The sequence below is a fragment of the Pteronotus mesoamericanus genome, unplaced genomic scaffold (genome assembly GCF_021234165.1).
Source record: "Pteronotus mesoamericanus isolate MK-2021 breed Mesoamerican mustached bat unplaced genomic scaffold, CSHL_Meso_final contig_26, whole genome shotgun sequence".
Classification (NCBI taxonomy): domain Eukaryota; kingdom Metazoa; phylum Chordata; class Mammalia; order Chiroptera; family Mormoopidae; genus Pteronotus; species Pteronotus mesoamericanus.
Window position 1 is genome coordinate 11,262,082 of NW_026555109.1, and position 25,685 is coordinate 11,287,766.

Sequence of the window (25,685 nt, forward strand, 5' to 3'; positions counted from 1 at the left end):
GATGAGGTATTTACTCATGATCAGTTGGTGAGAAGAAGAGATGTGCATAAAACACAGTGTTGTGAGTGTGTGGCACATTCAAAGGACAATCAAAAGGAGCTCTATATGGTAGAGAAAGGAGAACAACATGTAATATTTGAACAAGTATGATGATTTTTTTTAACGTTATTTATCATGTGAGGGAATTGAGTGATTTTAAAGAGTGAGGGAAATGATCAGATTTGTGTTTTAGAATTGTCATTCCCATAGCAATGTAGAGGATGGATAAAAGGAGAGATTGAAAAGGGAGTGGTCAAGGCAGTAGGCCAGCTAACAGCTTAAATCAGGATGGCTGCAATAGGGATAAGGAGGCATGGTCTGATTTGAGAGGCATTTATCAAATGGAATTAACAGAACTTATTGTCTGGTCAGTGAAAAAGATGTGCTTTGTTTTGCTTTTTCTTTATACATGTCCTATTTAAGTTAATTTTTTCATCTTCAACATCATCGCAGATAGATTCCAGGAAAATACATCTGGCTGTGCTTTTGTCAGGATCTGTAGGTACATACTTTCAAATCCAAATGGACCACTACGTCCTATCAGCACTTCCAATGTGGAATTTCCAAACTGAATCTATGCTCTTTCTTCCTAAGCATGAATGTCCAGGTTGTGAAGGAGCTATATGCTATGTCACCATGTTTAGACTTTTCCTGAGAGCAATTGGACTCCATTAAACCCTTTTAACTATAAGATTGAACAGCAAAGGCTTGCATTACTGAGTTAGAGTATGGAAAACAAGTGGAGGGGAGCAGTGAGGAATGTGGTAAGCCAGCTAGGTGTCTTGTGTAACAGTTCACACCCAGGTGGAGGGGAGTTCATCCTGGTGAGTTACTTGAGAGTAGATAAAAGTGGACCAATATAAAGGAGACTTGAGTACCAGGAACCTTAGGTTTTAGGATGAATTTAGGAGTTGGGAAGGATGAAAGAAAGGATAATTCAAGATTGGCACTTAGATTTTTGCTTGAGGAACTATGTGTATGGCATTACCATTAAGCTTCAGATGTGATCAAGAGGAGCAAGGGCAGGCTTGGATATACTGAGTTTTACATTGTCCAAGGAAAGCAGTGCACTGTGTAGTTGTATATATAGGTTTGAAGCTTAGGTGAAAGATGTTTATTTAAAATAAATAATGGAGCCACTAGCACCTTGGTTTTATTTAAGCCATGGTACAGGAACAAATAGACAGCAAAAAAATAGATTCCTCAGATCAGAAACTTCTGAAAAACAGATAGGGGATGAGGAGTTCACAATGGGATTAAAGTCTTCAGTCAAAAATATAAGCATCACAGTGTTAAGCGGCAGGGTCTGCTAAACAGCCTGCATTATGTCACAAGATTAAGGTACGTGTTTGAGAAGGACCTACTGAAACAATGGACAAGGAGTCCTTTATTGATGTGGTTACCAAGCAGTGTCAGTGAAGAGGCGGGAGTGGCTTTCAAACCGCAGACTTGAGCTCATTGTTGGAGGGGAATCAGGTACAGAGCACTTACAAGCTTTGGCTTCTAAAAGGAAAAGGAGATAGAGACCAGTTGGTGGACATAGACGTAGTCTTGAAAACAGTTTTTTTTTAAAAATATAGTAAATACTCACATAGTTTTTAATTTGCTGTATCCACTTCCTCAACTTTGAAAATTCAAGTCCATGTGTCCCTTTGCACCCATGATCATTAAAGGCTATGTATTGGGACTTTTTAAAAAATCTTCGGCATTTTCAGTTTTTTGAGAAATTAAAATGACAACAGTGATACTAATGATGAAAATGCACTTTTAGAAATTCTTGAAAGAAAAGAAACATTGACATTTAAGAACTTTCATAAATAAATTCATGCTAGAATAGTACCTATAAAATCATGTTTTAAGAATTATTGTTAAGTGGTACCCTTTTGTACCATGCTTTGAAAACTATTCCAAACCACAGATGAAGTATGTTTTTCTTTCTAGGGAGAACACATCATACAGCTGCAAAGCCTATTTAAATTATTCTTGAACTGTTGGGTTTTAAATTTACTTATAGCTTCAGAAAACTATTTACCGGTCATTGTGTGCAGTACAGTAAATATGGCAGCTCCACTGATAGTCATGGTTAAAAAAAAGTTATTGGAAGTTTATCTATACTTTAAAGTAAGACAATATAACATAAAATGGAAATTGTGACTTTGCATGAATTATTGGTGCATTCTAAGTATTGCCCCTAGTTTTGTTTAGTTGAGCTTAAAACTCCTTGGCTCATAGGAACTAGTTGAGGGAAGGATAAATAAAAAGCAGAGCTTCAGGACTTCTGAATATGAAAAGTTGAAAGAGGCTTGAATTACTTATTATCTAAAAGTGAGGAGTGACAGGAGAGACAGATTCAAATTAATGAATGGTTTTGTTGAAATCAATTGACCGTTCTTCATTTTGGCTGTTAGTAGAAAAGGAGGAAGTTACTCATTCAAATGGGCTGACAATAAATATGAGATCAATGGAAGAATACACCTCTTAGTGCCTCATATTTTAAGTACATAAAAGTCAATTCTGTGGAGTATCATTGAAAGAAGAAAATTGTTCAAAGGTTGAATTGTTTTATAAATTTCTAGTTCATTATTCTATACTCTGAACAATTGTACCTATTAAGTTAGCTTTAGGGGACTGAATTTACATTCTTTCAGCAGGATACTCATGCATAGATCAGTGCAGGGCCACATGTTGCTTCACCTTTTCTATTCTCATGAGATCCTAGACAAGTCTTCATCTTTCCCTTTCATCTCACCAGTGAGCCATAAAAAACATCACCTCTCATATACCAGCAAAAATGAGTCTAAGATATACCCAACAAAATATGGGGTTGTTTCCTCTGCCAGTGTGAACTCTAATTATAAATGTAGGCAGTTTTGGTGAAGGAGGCCACGCATAGCCTCCCCAGTCATTTGGGGAGACTTGGCTTTTACCTCTGGGAACCGTCAGGCTAGCCTAGGGTATCTCAGCTACTTTCTAGTTTTTTGTTTGTTTGTTTGTTTTTTAAATCTTTAGTGCATCAACTAACATCTCTAGGGCTTGGTACTTGATTTCCTCATTTGAAAAATGTAGCTGATAATATCATCCTTTAATTTGTGTCTGTGAAAGTCAGTCAGTCCATTAATATTGTGTTGGCCAAAAAGTTCATGTGTTTTTTTCCATAAAATTAAAGACATCTATCATTTTCACCAATAACTTTATTGATTTAGATACTTTGATTATGCCAGCTATCTCTCTTATGGTAAAATGCTGACTGTTCTCAATTAATGTATCGGTTTGGTCGCTATTAACTTCAACTGGTCTACCCCTCACCCCCGCCCTGTGGAACATTGTCCAATGAGAACTCTCCAGCACAAAACTTTGCGAATCACTTTTGACACATTTGATCAGTCACAGTACCTTCTCCATATGCCACACAAATCCTTTTTTGTGTGTCAGTTGCATTTTACCTTTCTTGAAATAATAAAGCATAATATGCCAAAAATGTTGCTTATTTTCCTCTGTCTTCAACATTAAAATGGCTGCACAAAAATTTACCAATTTTGATTTTTTTTTAATACACACTGATATGGCAGCTGTTACAATATAATCTAACAAAATTGTTTCAAATGGAGTTAAAGACAGCTAAGCACTACTAAAGCCATTTTAAGGGACAAAAAACAAATGAACTTTTTGGCCAACTCAAAAATTCCCCCTTCCCTCCTTCTCTTTATCCGTTATACATTCTGTAGTCAAGACTTACTGAGCCACTGCAGGATACAGTGGGTGCAGGTGCTGTCCTTGGTACTGAGCATATAGCTGTGAAAATGACGTATTTGTTGCCAGCATACTAAAATCTGAAGTCCAGTGATGACATAAGCAAACTCTTAGAAATCTGTGCTGTCTGATGTAGATTGAGACTTTAGGGCAAGAGGGGAGTTACTCTGTTTGTTTTCACTTTAACCACACACTTGGTGACACTGAGTATTCTTTTTCTCCTAGTCCTCTGATTTACAACAAATGACAAGGGCTGGCATTTGTTATAAGACTTACTTCATCCTTTGAAAGTGATTTATTTTATTTTGTTTAAAAATTCATACCAGAAAGTATTTTTCTCTTATTAAAAATGTTTATTGTAGCAGCATGTAACTGATATGCCTCAGTATTTTGGAACATCTATTTTAACAGTCTTACAGAACTTTGAAAAATTGGTTCTAGACTTAAGTATTATTTTGTTAAATCAAGTTTATTGAGGTACAATTTACACTTAGAACTTTTTTTAAGTGTATAGTTTGTTACATTTTTTTGTATAATTTTTTTATTATTATTATTATTTTAATTTATTTTCTTTATCTTTTCAAATACATTTGTCTTTGCCTTCCCCCTACCACCTTCCACTGCCCCCTACCCCCTCCCTCCCTCAATCCTTCTCCTTTGGCTTTGTCCATGAGACCTTGCTACATGTTCCCTGACCCTCCCATTCCCTTCCTTTTCCCCTGTCCCCACCCTCCATCCCTCGTCTCTGAATGCCAATTCAAAAGAACCTACGCACCCCAATGTTCATAGCAGCACAATTGACAATAGCCAAGTATTGGAAGCAACCTAAATGCCCATCAGTAGATGACTGGATCAAAAAACTATGGTACATTTACATAATGGAATACTATGCAGCAGAAAGAAAAAAAGAACTACTAACCTTCACAACAGCATGGATGGAACTCGAGAGTATTATGCTAAGCGAAGTAAGCCAGGGGGCAAAAGACAAATTCCATATGATCTCACCTGTAAGCAGACCCTAACCAACAATACAAAGATGCAAGGAAAATAAGACCAACAACACTGAAAGGAAAAGAAATGAACAGAGTTTGTTACGTTTTGACAAATGCATATTATCATGCAACTGCTCCACAATCTGATTTAGAACATTTTCCTTGCTCCAGAAAGTTTCCTTGTGCCATTCACAATCTTCTTCCTAACTACCAGCCCTGCGCAACCACAGATCTCATTTCTGTCCCTCTAGCTTTGCTTTTTTTTCAGAATGTCATATCAATGGAATCATACAGATGTGATTTTCAGAGATTGGCTTCTCTTACTCAGTATAATGACCTTGAGATCCACCCAAGTTATTTTGTATATCAATCGTTTCTTCCTTTGCATTACTGGGTAGTATTCCATGGAGTGGATGTACCATGGTTTATTTATCTCTTCACCTATTGGGAGACAGTTTGTTGTTTATACTTTTTGTCTAGAAATAAATTTTCTACGAACAATTCTCTACTGATTTTTGTGTGATAATATGCTCATTTTTTTTAGATAAATGTCAGGAATGCAATTGCTTGGTATATATAGCATTATAAATGTGTGCTTAGTAATTTGAAGAAACTGGCTTCTGTCCTTTAGTGTAATCCATCTGAGATTTCATCCATGTTGTTGGATGCATCAGGTTTGTTCTTTTTTGTTGTTGAGTGGTATCCTATTGTGTGGAAATATGACAGTGTGTTTATCCATTTGCTAGTTCAAGTATTTTGACTGTTTCCAGGGTTTTTTTTTTTTTTCATCTTGAAACACTGAACTTCCTGACCTGTTATGGGAATTTGACTAGCAAGCAGAAGTCATAGAAATGTGATAATCAAAACACTGTGCTTTATTTATTAAACCATAGGATATGGAAACACTCAATAGATGATTTTATTTTTTAAAATCTCAATTAGGCAACTTTAGTCAGAGGGTTATTGTTGGACTCCACACTTGCTGCTCTGAGCCCTATATATACACAAAGTCTATTAATCAGGGTCCAGCCTTGAGTTTTGTGTTCTCAGCTCTCACTCGAGAGCAAATCCTGAACCCATTCTGCTAACAAAACAGGCTTCTGGCTTCCATGTGTGAGTGGTTCAGCAGGTATAGCTCAGGAATGCTTCTACAGTGTTCATGTTTGACTTTTCTCCTGTTTCTCATCTCCAGGGTTCCTGTGCTTTCTCTGCTTACTCTTTTTCAGATACCTGGTTTCAAATGATTAGAACATTTATTATATCCATCTGTCTACCCAGCCAGCTATCTATCTATTTATCTGTCATCTACCATCTTTCTAATGGTAAACTGTATGCTGCAAAAATAAAATTTATTCTTGTCTTATTAGCACAGTGAAAGTCTTTTCTCTTTAAACAATTAGTAGGGATGGTGATTTTTAATGGAAGACTCATAATCTGTTTACAATTCAAATGGCTTTATAAAAAAGGAATTCTTAATGAAACTCAAGTTTCCATTTATAGACATCTTCTAAAGTATATCACATTTAACACCTTTATTTTTAACACCTTTATTTCATTTTTTTAACCTTGTTTTAATTCTCTCTTTATTTAAGCCTAATTGAAATTTTATAAGTACATCTTAATAATAGGTTTCCATTATATTACAGAAAAGAAATCTTAATGTGAAACTCAGACACATGGGAATTCTAGAAATTCTAGAACATGCCAGTTTAAAAATCTAATTTGGAGTCCAGTGCTGCAAAAATGCATTCAGAATGTTTGATTAATAATTTTAATAGTATTAGTAGTAGCAATTTTAGTTCAAGACTATACAGAGTAATACAAATGGCATTATTGGCATTATTTAAAGTCAGTTTTCTTTGTATTTTGAAGTTCCTAAGTGTTGATGTGGGTATAGTTTCAGGTATTTTTGTGCCTTTTTCATGTTTCCTCACATATTTTCCCAGCACCAATTTTTGAAGAGGCTTTTTTAAATCCATTGTGTATTTTTGGGTCCTTTGTCAAAAATTATTTGTCCAGGTACATGTAATTTTATTTCTGGACTCTCAATTCCATTTCGTTGGTCTGTGTGTCTATTTTTCTGCCAAACCACGCTGTCTTGATTATCATAGCTCTGTAGTACTGAAGGCTACCCCTCCTTTTTGCTCCTTTGTTCCTTTAGCAGATAGGAAGACCCTCTGGGTCTGGGGATAGGCAGGAATATGTCCATTGACAGCAAAAAGCAGCTATAGAAGATGAGGCCTTCATCCATGTCCCTTTGTATGATTACAAGGTTCAAGATCTTCAGGGAGGAAACTTATTGTAAGTAGCTAGCTAATTATTAATAAGAAAGGGGAGTAGAGGGAATTAGACATTGAGTTTAATAAACTGGGGAGCATGAGCTTGTTTGCTTCACCAGGAAGCTACTGCTTCACACTGCATGGGATTAGAGCATTTGTCCACCTAAGGGATTAACATGCCTCCCTTCCCCCTCACCCTGCCACTCTGGTACCAGATTGGTGGAGGTGGGCACAATGGGAAGTGCTTGATCAAATAGGCCTATCAGACTAACTAGGGACTGGAACCATCAAAAAGCCCACAAAAGCTTGGGAAGTTGGTCATTTTGCTCATTTTGAAAAACACCTTGTCTGGCCGAAACCCAAGCTAATATAATCCCAGGGGAACAAAGAATACCTGTCTCTCTCTCTCTCTGTGTCTCTCTCTCCCTCCTCCCGCCCCCCTCCCCGCCTCTTGGTAACACACTCACCCAATTTGTTCTTGTGCTAGCTCTCCCTGAAGCACATGACCATGTGGGTCTAGCAAATACTGGGGCCCGTGTCATGACTGAAGAACTGAGATTTAATATGTATCAGAAACTCTGGACACGGGCTTTTGTTTTGGCCTTGCTGAAGAAAACTTGGACTTTTTCCATAGTGGGATGGAGGGAGATGGTACATTGATACCCAGGGGCAGATTTCCGCCCGAATGAGCCAAGCCACACCACAATCTTCCATGTGTGGGTTCTTGGAATGCTTTCCTTGTGGCACCATGGAAGAGCCCAATTTTCACTGACAACAGTATAAATTGATAACAGGTAATATGAGACCTCTGGCCTTATTCTATTTTTCTCAGGATTGCTTTGGCTCATTGGGGCCTTCTGTAATTTCTGAAAATCTAATGATATTTTTATTTCTTTAAAAATTGACATTGTTTTTCTGTGAGTTATACTCTTTGTTTTGATACTGTGTTTTATATTCACCTTAAAGAGTTTCCTTCATCTGAAATTGTGTCTTAAAAGTTGATATAAAGAGCAATGGAAATAATTTAAAAACACAAACTATAGCCTAGAATGTTTTTTAACCTAGGAAAAATAATAGAAATTTTATGATCTGATTTTTCTATAAATTTTTAACTTTACAGAGAAAAAGAGAAAAACAACCAGAGATTTTAAAGCAAAATTAAGTATTAAATGTAAAATTCAATTTTGTCTCAACCCATTTTAGGACTGAATATATTTTATATCAAAATAATGTCAAATAACAAACTGTATATAAATGTAACCCAGGCAAATTATGAAATTTTAAAAAAATTCTTTACACCCATGAAATTAGACTTGCATGGACACACACATATAAGCTTTTGAATTATAATTAAAAAGAAATGTAAGGAGGAGTTGTTAAGGTAAAACATGTGCTCATTGGTTTTGTACTTGAAATATACCATGTTTGTTTTACAGTGTTGCTGCATGACTCAGACTAAAGTAATAATACAGGAGGCTGCTTGACTGACAGGAGGGTTATGAATGTAGTCAGGGCTTCTGTCTCCTTAGTAGGGAACCAGTGTGTTGAAACTGTCAAGTATTCCATTCTCAGACAATCTGAACACCAGAGAATTTTTCTATTTAAAAAAATTGTCTGGAAGGAATAGAGTGAGCTGAGACCCCTTCTACCAGAATTGAAACTGTTGACGTGTAGATGTGGACTCAGGGAAGAAGATTATTTAAAGTTTGAGTACCCCCAAATGTATACCCGGGGTAGAGATCTAACTCTATTTTATTGAGTATGAACAAAAAGAGAGCTTCTCTCTTGAGCCATGCAGGAATTAAAGCTTGTCAAAAACCATTTTAATTTCCTAATATTGCCCTTTATTGGAAGGGACAGGACTGCAATTGAGGTTCCAGAACTTGGAAAGACCCAGTAGTGGGAGCATAGTATTTGAAAAGGCAGGGATAATCATGAAAAGACAGGTTTGATTTCACCAATATGGCATCCGATCTGAAGCATCTGAGAAAAGCTATCAGGAGGCTGTTCAAATTGTAAAGGGGCTGGACTTCCTCAGAGAAGTTCTTGGTTGAGTGTGTAAATGATAGCAGCTCGCTGATACTCAGAGATGGGGCTCTAAATCACCAGGCTCTGCAGATCTTGAATGTAGTTGGGTTGTCTGTGGAAAGGAGCCTGGTCAGTCCTCGTTGTATCAAGGTAAATCATTGTGTTGGGCATTAGCACATGGGCATGATTTTGGAAACACCTTGGACACAGGTTGATGGAGGGTACCACATGACATGGTACCCTCCATCAACCATAGATTTCTGTAGGCATCTGGGTCCACTTTGATATAGAATCAGGAACATCACCTCAGGGTAACGATCTTCAGTTTTATTGTTACTCTAAAACAAATCCTGGAAAGAATTATGACTGTTAATTTATATCCACTGAAAAGCTATTTATCATAATTAGACTCTTGTTATTAAATAAATATTGTAAGGGAAATATTAAATATGGAACGTTATAGGTTGATATATACAAAATAAATACATTTTCCAAGGGTGTGAAACCATTTGACATTTCTGTGCCACACTGGAAGAACTGTCTTGAGTAAATTTACAATTTTGTGTTGAGCTGCATTCACAACCATCCTGGGTCATCCTGCTACTTGGACACCCCTGCTCAGAGTATGTAGTAATTTTGTGTCTTGTGTGTTTATTTCCATTTTAATTAAAAAAAATAAAACACTTTTCACATTTTTTCATTAGAAAACATGCCCTAATATTTGGATGGAAACCCAAGAATGGTCATAGGATACATAAAGTAAAAAACTAAAGACAACAAAGTAGTGAAATAAAAAATATTGTTGATTTTGCTGAGAATTTAAATTGTTTATTTGTCTATCTTTCAAGAAAGTGTTTCAGTGTGGAATTGTATGAGACAGGCATTGTGGACTTAAATCGTGAGATATTTTAGGGCATAACATCTATATTTTCTCCAAATGTAATTACTTTGTACTATTTTTTGCTCTGTAAAGAAGGACATGGACCTGTACCTTGATTACAAGGATGTTGAAATCTAGCAATTTTTAAAGACTTCAGTGCTTAAGAAGGTTTTTTATAAGCTTCTGTGGGAGTATGTTGAAATTGATTATACCCTTGTCTTTGAAAATCCTCGCTCTTCCTTTGTTTCATTGTCATTGTATATGCAGTAAAAAAATATCCCAGGAAGCGTGTTATAGCAAGTGATTTCTGAGAATAAAACTTCTGCTAGGAGAGTTGTTGGGGGTGTAGATGTAAGTGTGTTTGTACGCAAAACCTGCATGTAAGTATTCTAATTCCCTTCCTGCACAGCTACTTCTAGCCCTTCAAGAGTTCATAGCAAACATTTTTATAAAGTAGGATAAACCATATGTTTGCAAATATATTTTTCATTTAAATGCATGAACTATGTATCTGTCTTTTTAAAAACCCTGCAATGCAGCTCTTTGTCTTACTCTCTTTTACCTCCACTTCTTCATTCTGGGAAAATACATAACATTTGCTAGATTAACCATTGTATGTTTTTTATTTTTTTATTAAATATTTTATTGTTCTATTGCAGTTGTCCCAATTTCCCCCATTGTCTTCCTCCGCCAGCCCCCCCCCCACTCCCACAGTCAGTCCCCACCCTGGTGTCCCTGTCAGTGGGTCATTCATTAAATATACAGTTCAATAGTCTTAAGCATATTCACATTGTTGTGACACAAATCTCCAGAATGTTTTTATCTTTAAAATCGGATATACCTATGCTCATTAAACAACAACGCTCTTTCTCCCTCTCTCTCCACCCCCTGGCAACCACCATTCTAAATTGTTTCTATGAATTTGTCTACATTGGACACCTCATATAAGTGGAATCATACAGTATTTGTCTTTTTGTTACTGGTTTATTTCATTTAGCATGTCCTTAGTATTCATCCATGATATGTCATGTTGTAGGATTTCCTTGTTTTTTAAGACAGAATAATATTCCATTGTGTGTATATATATCCTTTTGTTCAACCAGTCATCCGTTGGTGACATTTGCATTGCTTCCACCTCTTGGCCACTGTGAACTGTGCTGCACTGTGTTCACGGGTGGGCAAACATCAATTTGGGACCCTGTTTTCAAATCTTTTGGGTATATACCCAAAAGTGGGATTGCTGGATTTTATGGTAGTTCAATTTTTAATTTTTTGAGGAAACTCTATGCTGTTTTATATAGTGGTTGCACCATTTTACAATCCCACCAACAGTGCAAGAGTTTTCAACACTTTTTATTTTCCGCTTTCTCATTTGTTTGTTTGTTTGTTTTGTAATAGCCAATCTAATGGGTGTGAGGTGATGGCTGATTGTGGTTTTGATTTGCAGTTCACTGATGATTAGTGATTTTGAGCATCTTTTTAATATACTTGTGTATTTGCATATCATCTTTAGAGAAACACTTATTCAAATCCTTTGTCTATTTTTAAATTTGGTTATTTGATGTTTTTATTGCTGTTATAAGAGTTCTTTATATATTTGAATATTAACCCCTTACATGTATATATGCTATACAAATATTTTCTCCCATTTGATAGGTTGCCTTTTTGCCCTGTTGACTATGTCCTTTAATGCATAAAAGTTTTTAAGTTAGTCAGTTTGCCTATTTTTGCCTCTGTTGCCTGTGCTTTTGGTGTCTTATCCAAGAAATCATTGCTAAGTCCAGTATCATGAAACTTGTATGTTTTCATCTATGAATTTTATAGTTTTTTGAGCCAAGTAACCTGGAAAGATTAATGCATAATGAAGTATTTAAAGAAACTGGCAAACTATTTTCTTGAGTAACTGTACTATTTTACATTCCCACTATCAATGGAGAGAAATCCAGCTTCTTCACATCCTCAACTGGGGATCAAACCTATAACCTCTGCCTGTGCCCTGACCAGGAATTGAACCCACAGACTTTTGGTGTATTAGATGTTGCTCTAACCAACTTAGCCACCTGGCTGGGATGCATTTTATTTTGATCTTAGCTCTTCTAACACATGTAGTGATACATCATCATGTTTTAACTTGCATTTCTCCAATGGTTAGTGAGGTTGAACATCTTCCCATGTACTTATTTGTCATCCATATATGGCAGTGAAATGTCTCTTCATGTCTTTTCACATTTTCTAATTAGATTTTTTGTTTTTTTACTTGAGTTTTGAGTATATTCTGGATGCGAGTCTTTTGTTAGATATGTGGTTTCCAAGATTTCCCTGTCTTTTTTTTTTTTAAAGATTTATTTATTTATTTTTAGAGAGAGGGGAGGGGAAGGAGAAAGAGAAGGAGAGAAACATCAGTGAGTGGTCTCCTCTTGCATGCCCCCTGCTGAGGATCTGGCCGGCACCCAGGCATGTGCCCTGACTGGGAATCGAACTGACGACCCTTGGATCTGCAGGCCAGCACTCAATCCACTGAGTTACACCAGCCAGTGGACACTTCCCTCAGTCTTTAGCTTTTCTTTTTATCCTTTTATTTTATTTTATTTTTATTATTTTATTGTTCAAATACGTTTCTCTCGACCTTCCTGCCACCACTTTCCCCTGCCCCCTTCCCCCTTCTCCGTCCCTTAATCCTTTCCCACTTTGGCTTTGTCCCTGGGTACTTTATACATGTTCCTTGACTGGACCCTTCCCCTTCTTTTCCCCATTACCCACCCACCTCCTTCCTTACCTCTTGTTATTGTTGGTTTGTTTTTTCTTTCAATGTTGCTGGTTATATTTTCCTTGCTTGTTTGTTCTGTTGATTAGGTTCCACTCATAGGTGAGATCATATGGTATTTGTCTTTCACCACCTGGATTATTTCACTTAGCACAATGCTCTCCAGTTCCATCCATGCTGTCAATAAGCATAGTAGCTCTTTCTTTCTTTCTCCTGCATAGTATTCCATTGTGTAAATGTACTAGAGATTTCTGATCCACTCATTTAATGATGGGCACTTAGGTTGCTTCCAACACTTGGCTATTGTCAATTGTGCTGCTATGAACATTAGGGTGCATAGGTTCTTTGGAATTGGTGTATCGGGATTCTTAGGGTATAATACCAGCAGTGGAATTGCTGGGTCAAAAGACAGTTCCATTTTTAGCTTTCTGAGGAAATTCCAAATTGTTTTCCACAATGGCTGCACCAGTCTGCATTTCCAACCACAGCGTATTAGGGTTCCCTTTTCTCCACTGCCTCACCAGCACCTGTTGTTTGTTGATCTGTTTATGATGACCATTCTGACTGGTATGAAGTGGAATCTCATTGTGGTTTTAATTTACATGTCTCTGATGGCTAGTGATGCTGGGCATCCTTTCATATGTCTCTGGTCCCTATGTATGTCCTCCTTGGGGAAGTGTCTGTCTAGGTCCTTTGCCCATTTTTTAATTGGATTGTTTGTCTTCTTGGAGTGGAATCATGTGAGTTCTTCCTATATTTTGGAGATCAAACCCTTATCTGATATATCATTGGCAAATATATTTCCCCATATACTTGGTTTCCTTTTCATTTTGCTGATGTTTTCTTTAGCCATGCAGAAGCTTCTTATTTTGATGAGGTCCCACTTGTTTATTCTTTCCTTTATGTCCCCTGCTTTAGGGAACATATCGGTGAAAATATTGCTGCACAGGATATCTGAGAGTTCCCTGCCTATGTTCTCCTCTAGGACTTTTATAGTGTCGTGACTTATATTTAAGTCTTTTATCCATCTTGAGTTTATTTTTGTGTATGGTGTCAGTTGCTGATCAAATTTCAATTTTTTTGCATGTAGCTGTCCAGCTCAACACCGTTTGTTGAAGAGGTTATTTTTACCCCTTTGTCAAATATTAATTGACCATAGAGACATGGGTTTATTTCTGGGATTTCTATTAGTTTCTGCTGATCTGTGTGTCTGTTCTTGTGCCAGTACCAGACTGTTTTGATTACAGTGACCTTGTGATATAGTTTTATGTCAAGTATTGTGATCCCTCCTTCTTTGTTTTTCTTTCTCAAAATTGCTACAGCAATTCAGGGTCATTTATAGTTCCATATAAATTTTTGAAATGTCTGTTCTATGTTTGTGAAATATGTTATTGGTATTTAAATAGGGATTGTGATGAATCTATAAATTGCTTTGGGTAATATAGACATTTTAATGATGTTAATTCTTCCAATCCATGAACATGGTATATGCTTCCATTTATTTGTATTTTCCTTAATTTCTTCAGTGCTGTGTAGTTTTCTGAGTACAGGTCTTTATCTCCTTGGTTAGGTCTATTCCTGGATATGTTAGTTTTCTTGTTGCTATAGCAAATGGTATTTTTTTCCCTGATTTCTGATTCTGATATTTCATTGTTTGCGTACAAAAATGCCTTTGGTTTCTGAATATTGACTTTCTGCCGCAGTCCAGCTGAGCAGGATCCAGGGGGTCCCAAAGGTGGGTAAGGCATCGGCGATGGGAGACAGACAACTACACAACTCAGAGGCAGTGCAAAGCTATTCCGCTTTATTGCAAATCTCATATATCTTATATATTTTTATTTTTGGCAAGCATCAGACATTTGCGGTTACATATTGCTGTGGGTTGACTGAGCAGAAGCAATTACTAAGAGCAGACTTTGTACCTAACTTTGTGCTTTTCCTGGTTCTCATAATTCTATGGTTCATCAGCTAGCCAATCCTCCCTACCTTCTTTTTTCCTGAATAAGTAGGGACAACACTTTTTATAATATGTCCGTAATTGCTTCCTCAAGCTATTCCTTTATTCGTTTGTACGTAAGCACTAGGGGGGTCCTGTTCGTGCCAAGCGTTTCATGAAAGGCAAGCTAGCATAGGGAATATGTACTCAATCTTTATTGACTATTCTTATGCCTTTCTGGTAAACTCCTGTATAGGGCAATGGTGGGTCAGGGATTCTTTACATGCTGTTAACTCCTTGAAGGGGATACCACAATTTTCCTTTTATCCAGTAGGCTACAAAAGGCAACACCTGAGCCATGGGAAGGGGTCTGTATAATTTCTTTTTATTTTCTTTAATGACCTTAGCTGCCAGAGGCGGAGGCACAGGAGAATAAGCTGGTTCCATGAGCTCCACCTGTTGTAGTTCATCTATAAACTGTTTCTCAGGGATATTCGTGGGGAATTTCCTTACTAACTTAACTAGTAAATTGTTAGTACAATCTGGACACGCAGTTACAGATGATTCAGGAGTGGTGGTGACTGTGTCTAGGTCTGTGGAAACTAGAATTACATCTGAGGCTTGCCTATCAGTTTCATTCTCATGTGTCTTATTTATCTTTCCCAGGTTGATCAGATATACAATGAAAATTATGACTCCTAATTATATAATTCCGGTACTACCAATTGTCCCTATGCTGCGTCCTCTTCCCGGAGGACGCTTTCCTTGAAGCTTCTCTCCCCATATCCAGACCTTGTCAGACAACATGGCTGGAAGAGGATGCGGCATCTTTCTATCCTGCTGTTTTGTCAAATTTACTTACTAGGTCAAGAAGTTATTTGGTGGAGTCTATAAGGTTTTCTATGTACACTGTCATCATCTGCAAACAATGATAGTTTTACTTCCTCCTTTCCAATTGGATGCCTATTATTTCTTTTTATTGTTTGACTGCTGTGGCTAGGACTTCCAATACCATGTTGAATAGAAGTGGTGAAAGCAGAAAACTTTATCTTGTACCCAATCCTAGTGGGAAAGTTTTAGTTTTTGCCGATTGAGTATGATGTTGGCTGTAGGTTGTTCATATATGGCCTTTATTATGTTAAAGTATGCCCCTTTATTCCTATTTTGCTGAGTGTTTTTTATCATAAATGAGTGCTGTTCCTTATCAAATGCTTTTTCCACATCTATGGAGATGATCATGTGGTTTTTGTCTTTCCTTTTATTTATGTGCTGTATTATGTTTATTGATTTGTGAATATTGAACCATCCTTGCATCCCTGGGATGAGTCCCACTTGATCATGGCGGATGATCTTTTTAATGTATTGCTGGATGTGGTTTGCCAATATTTTGTTGAGGATTTTAGTGTCTGTGTTCATCAGGGATATTGGCCTGTAGTTTTCTTTCTTTGTTGTATCTTTATCTCGTTTTGGGATTAGAATGATGCTGTCCTCATAAAAAGAGTTTGGGAGTCTTCCTTCTTCTTGGATTTTTGAAATAATCAGAAAATGACAGAGGTTAGCTCTTCTTTAAATGTTCTGTAAAATTCTTCTGTGAAACCATCCAGTCCAGGACTTTTGTGTGCCAGGAGTTTTTTGATTACTGCTTCAATTTCCCCAGCTGTTATCAGTCTGTTCAGGCTTTCTGCTTCTTCTTCTTTCAGTGTTGGAAGGTTATACTTTTCTAGAAATTTGTCCATTTCCTCAAGGTTTTCAAATTTCTTGGCTCATAGTAGTTTCTTACAATCCTTTGTATTTCTGTGGTATCAGTTGTCACTTTGCCTCTTTCATTTCTGGTATTGTTTATTTGGGTCCTCTCCCCTTTTTTTTCTTGGAGAGTCTGCTTAAAGACTTGTCAATTTTGTTTATCTTTTCAAAGAACCAGCTCTTGGATTGGTTGATCCTTCAAATTGTTCTTTTAGTCTCTATATCATTCACTTCTGCTCTGATCTTGATTATTTCCTTCCCTCTACTTGCTCTGGGATTTGTTTGTTGTTGTTTCTCTAGTTCTTGAAGTGATAGGGTTAGGTCATTTATTTGAAATGTTTTTATCTTTTTCAGGTAGGCCTGTGTTGCTATGAACTTCCCTCTCAGGACTGCCTTTGCTGTGGCCCATCAGTTTTGAACAGTTGTCTGTTCATTTTTATTTGTTTCCAGAAACTTTTTGATTTATTCTTTGATGTCATTATTGATCCATTCATTGTTTAATAGTGTGCTATTCAGTCTCCATGAGTTTGAAAGAGTTTGAGTTTTTTCCTGGGTTGATTTCCAGTTTCAAGTCCTTGTGGTTTGAGAAAATGCTTGTTATTATTTCAATTTCCCTGAATTTGTTGAGGCTTGTTTTGTGTCCTATCATGTGGTCTATCTTTGAAAATGTTCTGTGTGCATTTGAAAAGAATGTGTATTTTGCTTCTTTGGGATGAAAAGTTCTATATATGTCAGTTAAGCCCATTTGGTCTAATGCATCATTCAGCTTCACAATATCCATGTTGATGTTTTTTTTGGAAGATATATCCATTTTTGCAGTGGATTGTTAAAATTTCCTACTATCAGTGTGTTGCTCTCTATATCTTTCTTGAAGTCCTGCAAGATTTTTCTTATATATTTGGGTGCTCCTATGTTGGGTGCGTATATGTTTACAATGTTTATGTCTTCTTGATGTATTCTTCCTTTGAGTATTATGCAGTGCCCTTCTGGGTCTCCTTTTATGGCCTTTGTTTGAAATCTATTTTGTCTGATATAAGTATTGCTACCCCTGTTTTTTTTCCCGATCCATTTGCTTGGAACATTTTTTTCCAACCTTTTACTTTCAGTCTGTGTAGGTCCTTTGCTCTGAGGTGGGTCTTTTGTAGGCAGCATATGTGTGGATCATGTTTTTTTATCCTTTAGTTATCTTGTGTCTTTTGATTGGGGCACTTAATCCCTTTACATTTAAAGTTATTATTGATAGGTACTTATTCATTTTTTCTCTTTGTACCTGTGTTCTTGTCTTTCTCAATCTTTTTCTTCATCTTCTTAAACTGTCCCTTTAGCATATCTTCCAGTGCTGGTTTGGTGGAGATGTATTCTTTTAGCCTTCCTTTGTCTGAGGAACTCCCTTGTTTCACCTTCCATTTTAATTGAGAACCTTGCTGGGTAGAGCAGTCTTTGTTCCAGGCCTTTCATTTTCATGACTTGGAATATTTCTTGCCATTCCCTTCTGGCTTACAGTGTTTCTGTTGAGAGATCAGCTGCTAGCCATATCGGGGCTCCCTTATATGTTACTACCTCTTTCTCGTTTGCTTCCTTTAAGATTCTCTGTTGGTCTTTGATATTTGCAATTTTAATGATGATGTGTCTTGGAGTGGGCCTCATTGGGTTCCTCTTGAATGGGACCCTCTGTGCTTCCTGGACTTGTGTGACTTTTTCTCTCCTCCAATTAGGGAAGTTTTCCATCATTACTTTTTCAAACAGGTTCTCTATCCCTTGCTCCTCTTCTCCTTCTGGTATCCTTATTATGCAGATATTACTATGTTTCAGGTTGTCCTGCATTTCCCTAAACACCTCTTCATTCTTTTTAAGTCTTTTTCTATTTCTTGCTTTTCCTGGGAGCTTTTTTCTATCTTGTCCTCCAGTTTGCTGATTAGATCCTCTACTTCAGTTTGCTGATTAGATCCTCTACTTCATCTAGCCTGCTTTTGATTCCTTCTACTGTGTTCTTCAATTCAGAAATTGTATTCTTCATTTCCTCTAGCATCTTATTGATAGTTTCTATGTCCTTTTTCATGTTGATATAGTTTGCACAGTAAGTTCCTCATAGTTTTCCTGTAGCTTTTTGTAATTCTCTTTGAGCTGCTGAGTTCATTTAGCTGCCTTAGAACCGTTGTTTTGACCTCAATATCTGATAGTTTACTTGGGATGATTTTCATCTAAGTTGCTCCAGTGATAAAGTTCAGTAAGTCTTGAGTAGACTGCCTCCAAACTGAATTTCCTATAATTTTGTTTTATTTAGCAACTGTCTTATAGATTGATAGCAGCACATATACAAAGGTAGCTGATTCACTCAAAATTAGACAAAAAAAAGTTTCAGTGCTGAGTATATTTCCAGAATATGGAATAAATCAAAGTTTAGACCATTTGAAATAAAAGAATGGGGAATTATTTAACAAGACAATCTATTTAAGATCAATTTTTTCTTTTTTTCCTTTTTTTAATTGAATTTATTAGGGTGACATTCATTAATAAAATTACATAGGTTTCAGGTACTCTATTCTACAATACATCATCTGTAGAAAGCTCAATCTTTTATACATGTATGGATTTGAAATTTAACAGCCTTAGTCTCCGATTTTCCAAATCGTAAGGGGATTAATTTACAAACTATTCTCAGAGCTCCTTTTTGAGAGCTTGAGAGGGTTGTTCAGTGAATCATGAGCTGTCACCACACACTCTTTAAACTTTATTTAAGACCCCCTTCAAGATGTGAAAACTGGAAGAAGGTTGTGTTTATTAGATTATCCTCCACATTCAACTGTGTGCTACTCAGTATATGACACTGTGATGCCATTCGTTTTGCTTCTTTAGGTTTTTCAGAGATTCCAAAGATTCCCTGGGCACCTGCTGGCAATCCAGGAAAGTCATGGAAGTCAAAATGTCTTGAGAATCCGAGTCAATGAATCAAACTTGGTGCAGTTTTCTAAACAGATTTGAAATTAGAAGATATTTTCTGTCCACCATTAATGGACTCTCACAGAATGTTTGTGACAGTGATCATGGCTTTTATCAAACATACATGGAAAAATTTGTTTTTATCTCAGAACTGCTATTGTCTCTTTGTGTTTAGGGCATTGGAAAGGTGTATTTTATGTGTGATTATTTCATACTCCTAACACCACTCTAACAAATACTTATTAAAAATTTTATAAAAACAGAGATTCTAAAATGTTGTAAAATGCTAACAACCAACCAAAACAAAATCCTTTAACACTGCTTCTCCCCATATATTTTAAATACCTGTCTGTAGAAAATCACCGTCTCTTATTTTTTTAGCCTTTATGGAATATTTATGACTGTCAAAAAATCATATCTTTGGGTCTTGGACAAGTCATAGTCTCTCTTAGTTTTCCTTACTTGCAGCATAAGGAATGCCATGCCTGGTGGCTGTGAGAATAACATTTTGCAAAGCATCAAGTGAGAAAGAAATGGAAATAGCATTGTCACAACTTGCTCTTCTTTCAGAGGAATAGGGCACCTTTCCAAAGATGAAGTAGCAGTACCCTTACTGCATGATATTTCCAGATATGGCATATCATGGTCTACATTTTTGTACATGCAAAGTTACTTTTACTTCCTTAAGACTTACATCATAAATATTGTAAGAGAAGATCATATAAACACTTATCTGAACCTGTATTTGTAAGCCAGATTCTAGAATTTTCAGTACTTTAACATTAATTTTCTGCTAATTGAAAAATTTTAACCAAATGGTAAATGTATGAGTTAGTACAACTCCATTACAGGTGATTTGGGTGGTGTTACTATGAAATGGCATCTTGAAAGAAAGTGACTATTTTCATTTTCAGGACAGAGGACTCAGTCTGATAATCACTATATGAATAAGACAAAGGATACAACAGCAACAATTCTGCCCAGGATTTTGGATTGCTGAGAGTAAAGCCTCCATTTCATTGATCAATCTTTATTGTTAACCATGGTTAGATACTTTAGAAATGAATGTTACCAATGACTAGGAAATGTGTTTAGCAATAAATTGGTGAAAAAGGATCATTGTGTCTTATAAACAATTGATAGCCTACCTATGTCCTATATAAACAATTTATAGCTTACGTATATTTTATTACATTAGACTAGCAAAGTCATCAGGATATGTAAAACCAATTTTATTAGGATGTGTGGAAAAACTTAGAATGGTTTTCTGTCAAAATCTATCATATAAAGTTTAGTCAGTATTATTCAGTTAGATGAAGGATCTTAACACAGTGGTAATAGTTTTAGGGCTTTGGTGTGGCTTGAAAGAAATAAGAAAACATGGATTGTTAGATGTTAAACAAAACCATGTATCTATATCTAATTCAGTTATTTGTTTTCTTACCATGAGATCTTAAGTAAGATATAAACTCTGTTTTGCTCCCAATATGTAAGTAGGGCTTGGCATTTGTATGTCAAGCAGAAAGAGGAATGAACAAATTTCTGACTTGTGTGATGGGTAATAAGAAATCAAGTAGGTTCTATAATGCTATTTTATTTGTTGTAATAATGGGTCTAGTGACTTCCTCATTACGTTTCTTTCAGGTTGCTTTCAGCTATGTAATATTTTCAGATCCCATGAAATGGAAATTGACCAGTGCTTGCTGGAGACCCTTCCCCTTGGCCAAAGGCAGCGGCTGGTGAAACGCATGCGCTGTGAACAAATCAAAGCCTACTATGAAAGAGAGAAGGCTTTTCAGAAGCAGGAAGGACTCCTGAAAAAACTGAAGCATGGAAAGAATCAGAAAGTCCACTTTAACCTTGCTGACATGATGCAGGATGCAATTATCCACCATGATGACAAAGAAGGTATATGACATAAAGAAAAAAAGTTTTCCTATGTGATTTTTCCTGTTATTTGTTTGTTTGTTTGTTTGTTTGTTTGTTTTGGTGGGGAAATGAAGGGTAGAATTTATTTGAAATCATAGGGCCTGTTTGTGAAACAAATTTTCAAGGAAAAAAATGGTATTTTCAAAGAATATATTAAAAGTCCAGTTCTTAGTAAAGATAAAAAATGCAAATATTTTATGCAATTGTTGTATGTATTTTTTTTAGAATTACCTACCTGAAAAGCAAATAATTTCCTTGGAAATTGTTAATTCCAATTGTTAATGAAACTTTTTAAAGTGAAATTGTTTCCTTTGAAGATGAAGCTATGTTGCAAAATTAATTATAATAGATATATTCAAATAGTCAGTTCCCCTCAAACTCTCAGGATACCAGAGTCAATTGGTTTCTCCCTTAAAATTGACTGGCTTGTAATATAAAATTTTATTAAGAATACTCAATCCAAGTTTCAGTTGTTTTTACATAACTATTAAGCTTTTAATCTTTCATGTATTTTTGTGTATTAATTTTTATTTTTTTCTGTTTTTAGAATATTATTTCCAAAGTTCTAATGAGAAAGAAACTGTCTAGCTATAGGTATAAACATGGAACACTTCAAGAAAACAAATATAAATTAATTTATCTTGACTGGCTCTAAGACCAGTCGTTGAATTAATCCAAAACAGGCATGCAAAGAGTATAGACATTCAGTCCATTAACTACATTTCAAAGTCAATCTCTGAAAATCATTTTTTGTAATTTATTTAGTAGAAAAACTCTTCCTGAGCTATTTATAGTTTTTAACCTGTTCAATCTGGAAAAATAATCAATTTAGTAACATACATGGTCCCAAAGCTTTCAAAGAGCTATCATGGTTCTGTATCTGAGAAAACTGACAGCACATTATATACAATGATAGCTATAATAATAAAACTAAGGTAGTTCTTTTCATGGTTTTGTGTGGGCTTGTTAATCAAACTAGAATACTCTTGAGTTCTGAGATTTTGTATCCTTTTTAATGCAATGACAGTGGTGGAGAATTTCTGAATGGGGAAGTACCTACAGATCATCTAGTCCAATAATCTCACTTTGCACATGAAGGAACTGTCCCAGAGCACTCTTATCTCTCATTTTATTATTCTCTTCTCATGTAGCATTTCATTTAATGGCCATCTTCTCTGTGAAGTGCTAAGCACATGGAAGGACAGGGACACTGTCACTGCATCCTCTTGCTCATCCCAGTACCTTCCAGCAGCGCTGAGAGAAAGAGTGAAGAGGTTTGTCTAAGTTCATGAGGTAGTAGTTGTCAGAGAAAATCTAAATTAGAATGCAGGCAGATTTAAACCTTATATTGATTTAAAAGTAATGAAACAACAAAAAATTATTTGCAAAGTTATAAAATCTCTTGTGTAAAGTATTTACAGGATGAAATAACACCTAAGTTAAGGCTGAAAATATATTAAAATACTAAAATAAGAATTCTGGAGACCAAGAAGAAACTATTACATATAAATAATAATATGATGTTTCCCAATTGGAGGGAAAACATTGAAGTCATGATTAAGTTTAAGCTGGGTTTTATTGAAGAAATTGCTTTTTTGTGTGTTTGTTTTTTGAATTGCAAAGAAGGGAAAGAATGGAACAGTAATGGTTCACATTTTGTTTGATGAAATGACCAACATAAAGTATTCAAAATGGTAGTGACAATAGGAAGCAGACAAAAAACACAATATTTTTTGTATTCCTGCTAATCACTGTACTAATTCTTCTTACACACTATCTTATTTATTTTTTGAGACAAAAGTGACACCAAAAATTCTGAAGATTCGTAGAAGAGAATGTCCTCAGAAAGACAAGTTGTATAACTTTATTATTCCCAGGAAATAGTTTTCTTACTAATGGAAGCAAAGATTGTGCTCAATAACTAAGGACGACATTAGCATCAATGATGAAATAGTTTATTGACTTTGGGGTCTCAATAAGAGTTTGAATTTCTAATCAATTATCAAAAGTTAAGTATATTATTGCAATGTAAATTAAAATATTTGTCCACAGAGGGATCTTAGCTCTTGGCTACCATAAGAAAATACTATGGACTGAGTGGCTTACACAACAGACATTTATTTCTCACAGTTCTGGAGGTTGGACATTTCAAAATCAGCATGCTACAATATTTGGTTCTTAAGAGCACTTTTCCTAACTTGAAGATGACCACCTTTTCATTAACTGTATCTTTATATAGTGGAGAGAGGAAGCTCTGGTCTCTTTTCCACTTCTTAGAAGGGTACTAATGTTACCATGAAGGTTGCACCCTCACCATTTTATCTAGCCCTAGTTATCCCCCAAAGCCCCACTCCTCATATCATTAAAGGTTCAATATATGAATTTTTGTGAAGGACAAATTTATACCAGATGGTATAGTTATTCAAACCTGACCCATGTATGAGATAATGGCCGTATCTTGTCTTTTTCTTTTGAGTCTCTCATCAACTTTGGAAACTCCACATAAATACCAATATACATTTTTGTGTCAGAGGGAAAAGATTAATTTCTTGTGGATTGAAAAAAATTAAATTGCATTAGAAATGTATGAAATCTCCTTAGAGACATAACCTCTCTAGCATATGTTTTACTTCTCCTAGAACTATATCCATGAAAAAGTTTACATTTAATTATGGTAGTCATATTTTCATTTATCTTTAAGCTACTCAAAGAGTCCAAGATACATGTTTATACAATTGAGACAGTTAAATAATACTGTCACAAGAACAAACCCTTTTCATTTGAGTAATTTTTTAAAACTTTTCAGATTGTGTATTTGTTTTTAAAAAATCTTAGTTCCAAGTGCTTTCACTAGCTTAACTGAGTATAAGTGTTTCAGAGGACAGTATGCTAAGGTTCATAGCATGTCATTTAGAATCAGTTCAGAATATTTATTTATTTTTATAAATGTTGCATTTTTGTAAGTATAAATTTGGTATTTTTGATGCTTTATTGTTTCTGGGAGATGTGACATTTTAGTGTGTAATGTGTCATTTTAATATACTGCATAAATCTAAAATATGTTCAATAATTCTTTTACATCTTACAGGAAACTTGTTCTAAAATTTCTTTAGCTTTTGATTCAACTCTCTTTGAATTACAACATACAAAATAAAGGAGAGGAGAGAAGAGGAAGGGGGAAGAGAGAAAGAGAGGGGAGGGAGAGCGGGAGGTAGGCTGGGAGAGTTGAAGAGACAGAAGCGGGTGTCTACATGTAGAGAGAAAAATTAAATGGGAATGCAATTTCCTTTTCTAAGAGTGCTACTCCCAAATATCATTAATTTTTTTCCAATTAATCAATATACAATATATGTTTTTATGAAAAGTAATATAAATTACAATGAAGTGACTTCATTATTCTTTTATTATCTAACACTTTTCAGGCATACTCAACCCTCTCTGTACTTTACATTACTTTAGTCACTTATTCTTCTGATAACCATATGCAGTAGGTAAAATATTCTCCCCATTATAAGATTGAGGATATTGAACCTTAGAAGAACTAATTACAGGTACTCTTCAGTCCACCTGAATTTGGAAACCATGTTTTTGTCCATAACATCATACCATCTTTTACTTTGATTTCTTTTTTTTAACAACTTTATTGAGTTATGATTGACATACAAACAGCTGTACATATTTACCATGTACAAATTGATGAGTTTGGAGATAAGCAAACACCTGTGAAACCATCACCAGAATCAAGCCCATAACTTACCTATCACCACCAAAAGTTTCCATCTGGCCACTTAATTTTTTAAAGTTAAATTATTTTTCTTCTGTGGTAACAGCACTTAACATGTTGCCTTTCAAGCTGATCTCTGATGATAAATGAACTGAATTATCTATTTCACACATTGATTTGCTTCCATGGCCATTTGGCATTATTTCTTCCTCTTATCTAGTTGAGCTCTTTGCCCACTGTCAGGGAATTGCCAAAAGCAGGGACTGATATTCTTTATGCTCTAGTGTTTTCCCTCATTTTTCCTTCATCAGCCACCCCCCCTTTTTATTTTTTTTTTACAATTTACTTGTTAATATTTATGCCAGATATTTACTGAGGGCCTGTTCCAGCCACACAAAAAAACTTGTGAGTGTAATTATAGATGTGATATTTGTATGTCTTCATTTTTAAAAAATTTTATTTACTTATTTTTAGAGAGAGAGGAAGGGAGGACAATCCAAGGGAGAGAGACATTGATGTGAGAGAGAAACATTGATCAGTTACCTTTCCCATGTGCTCCTACTGGGGATTGAATCTGCAACCCAGGCACATACCCTGACTGGAAATTGAACCAGTGACCTTTTGCTTTGCTGAACGACACCCAACCAACTTAGCCACACCAGTCAGAGTTATTTATACATT

The 25,685-nt window shown here is 35.7% G+C and overlaps 1 protein-coding gene across 2 annotated transcripts in view; it reads left to right on the forward strand.

The window, feature by feature from the left end:
- MYO16 (myosin XVI) overlaps positions 1-25,685 on the forward strand; it is a 590,664-nt gene that overhangs the window by 136,187 nt on the left and 428,792 nt on the right. For both annotated transcript variants that reach the window (XM_054574388.1, XM_054574387.1), the window contains exon 2: positions 20,996-21,259. In XM_054574388.1, coding sequence (XP_054430363.1) covers positions 21,034-21,259 — 226 coding nt within the window. In that variant the 5' untranslated portion in view covers positions 20,996-21,033. The remainder of the gene's footprint in view (positions 1-20,995; positions 21,260-25,685) is intronic.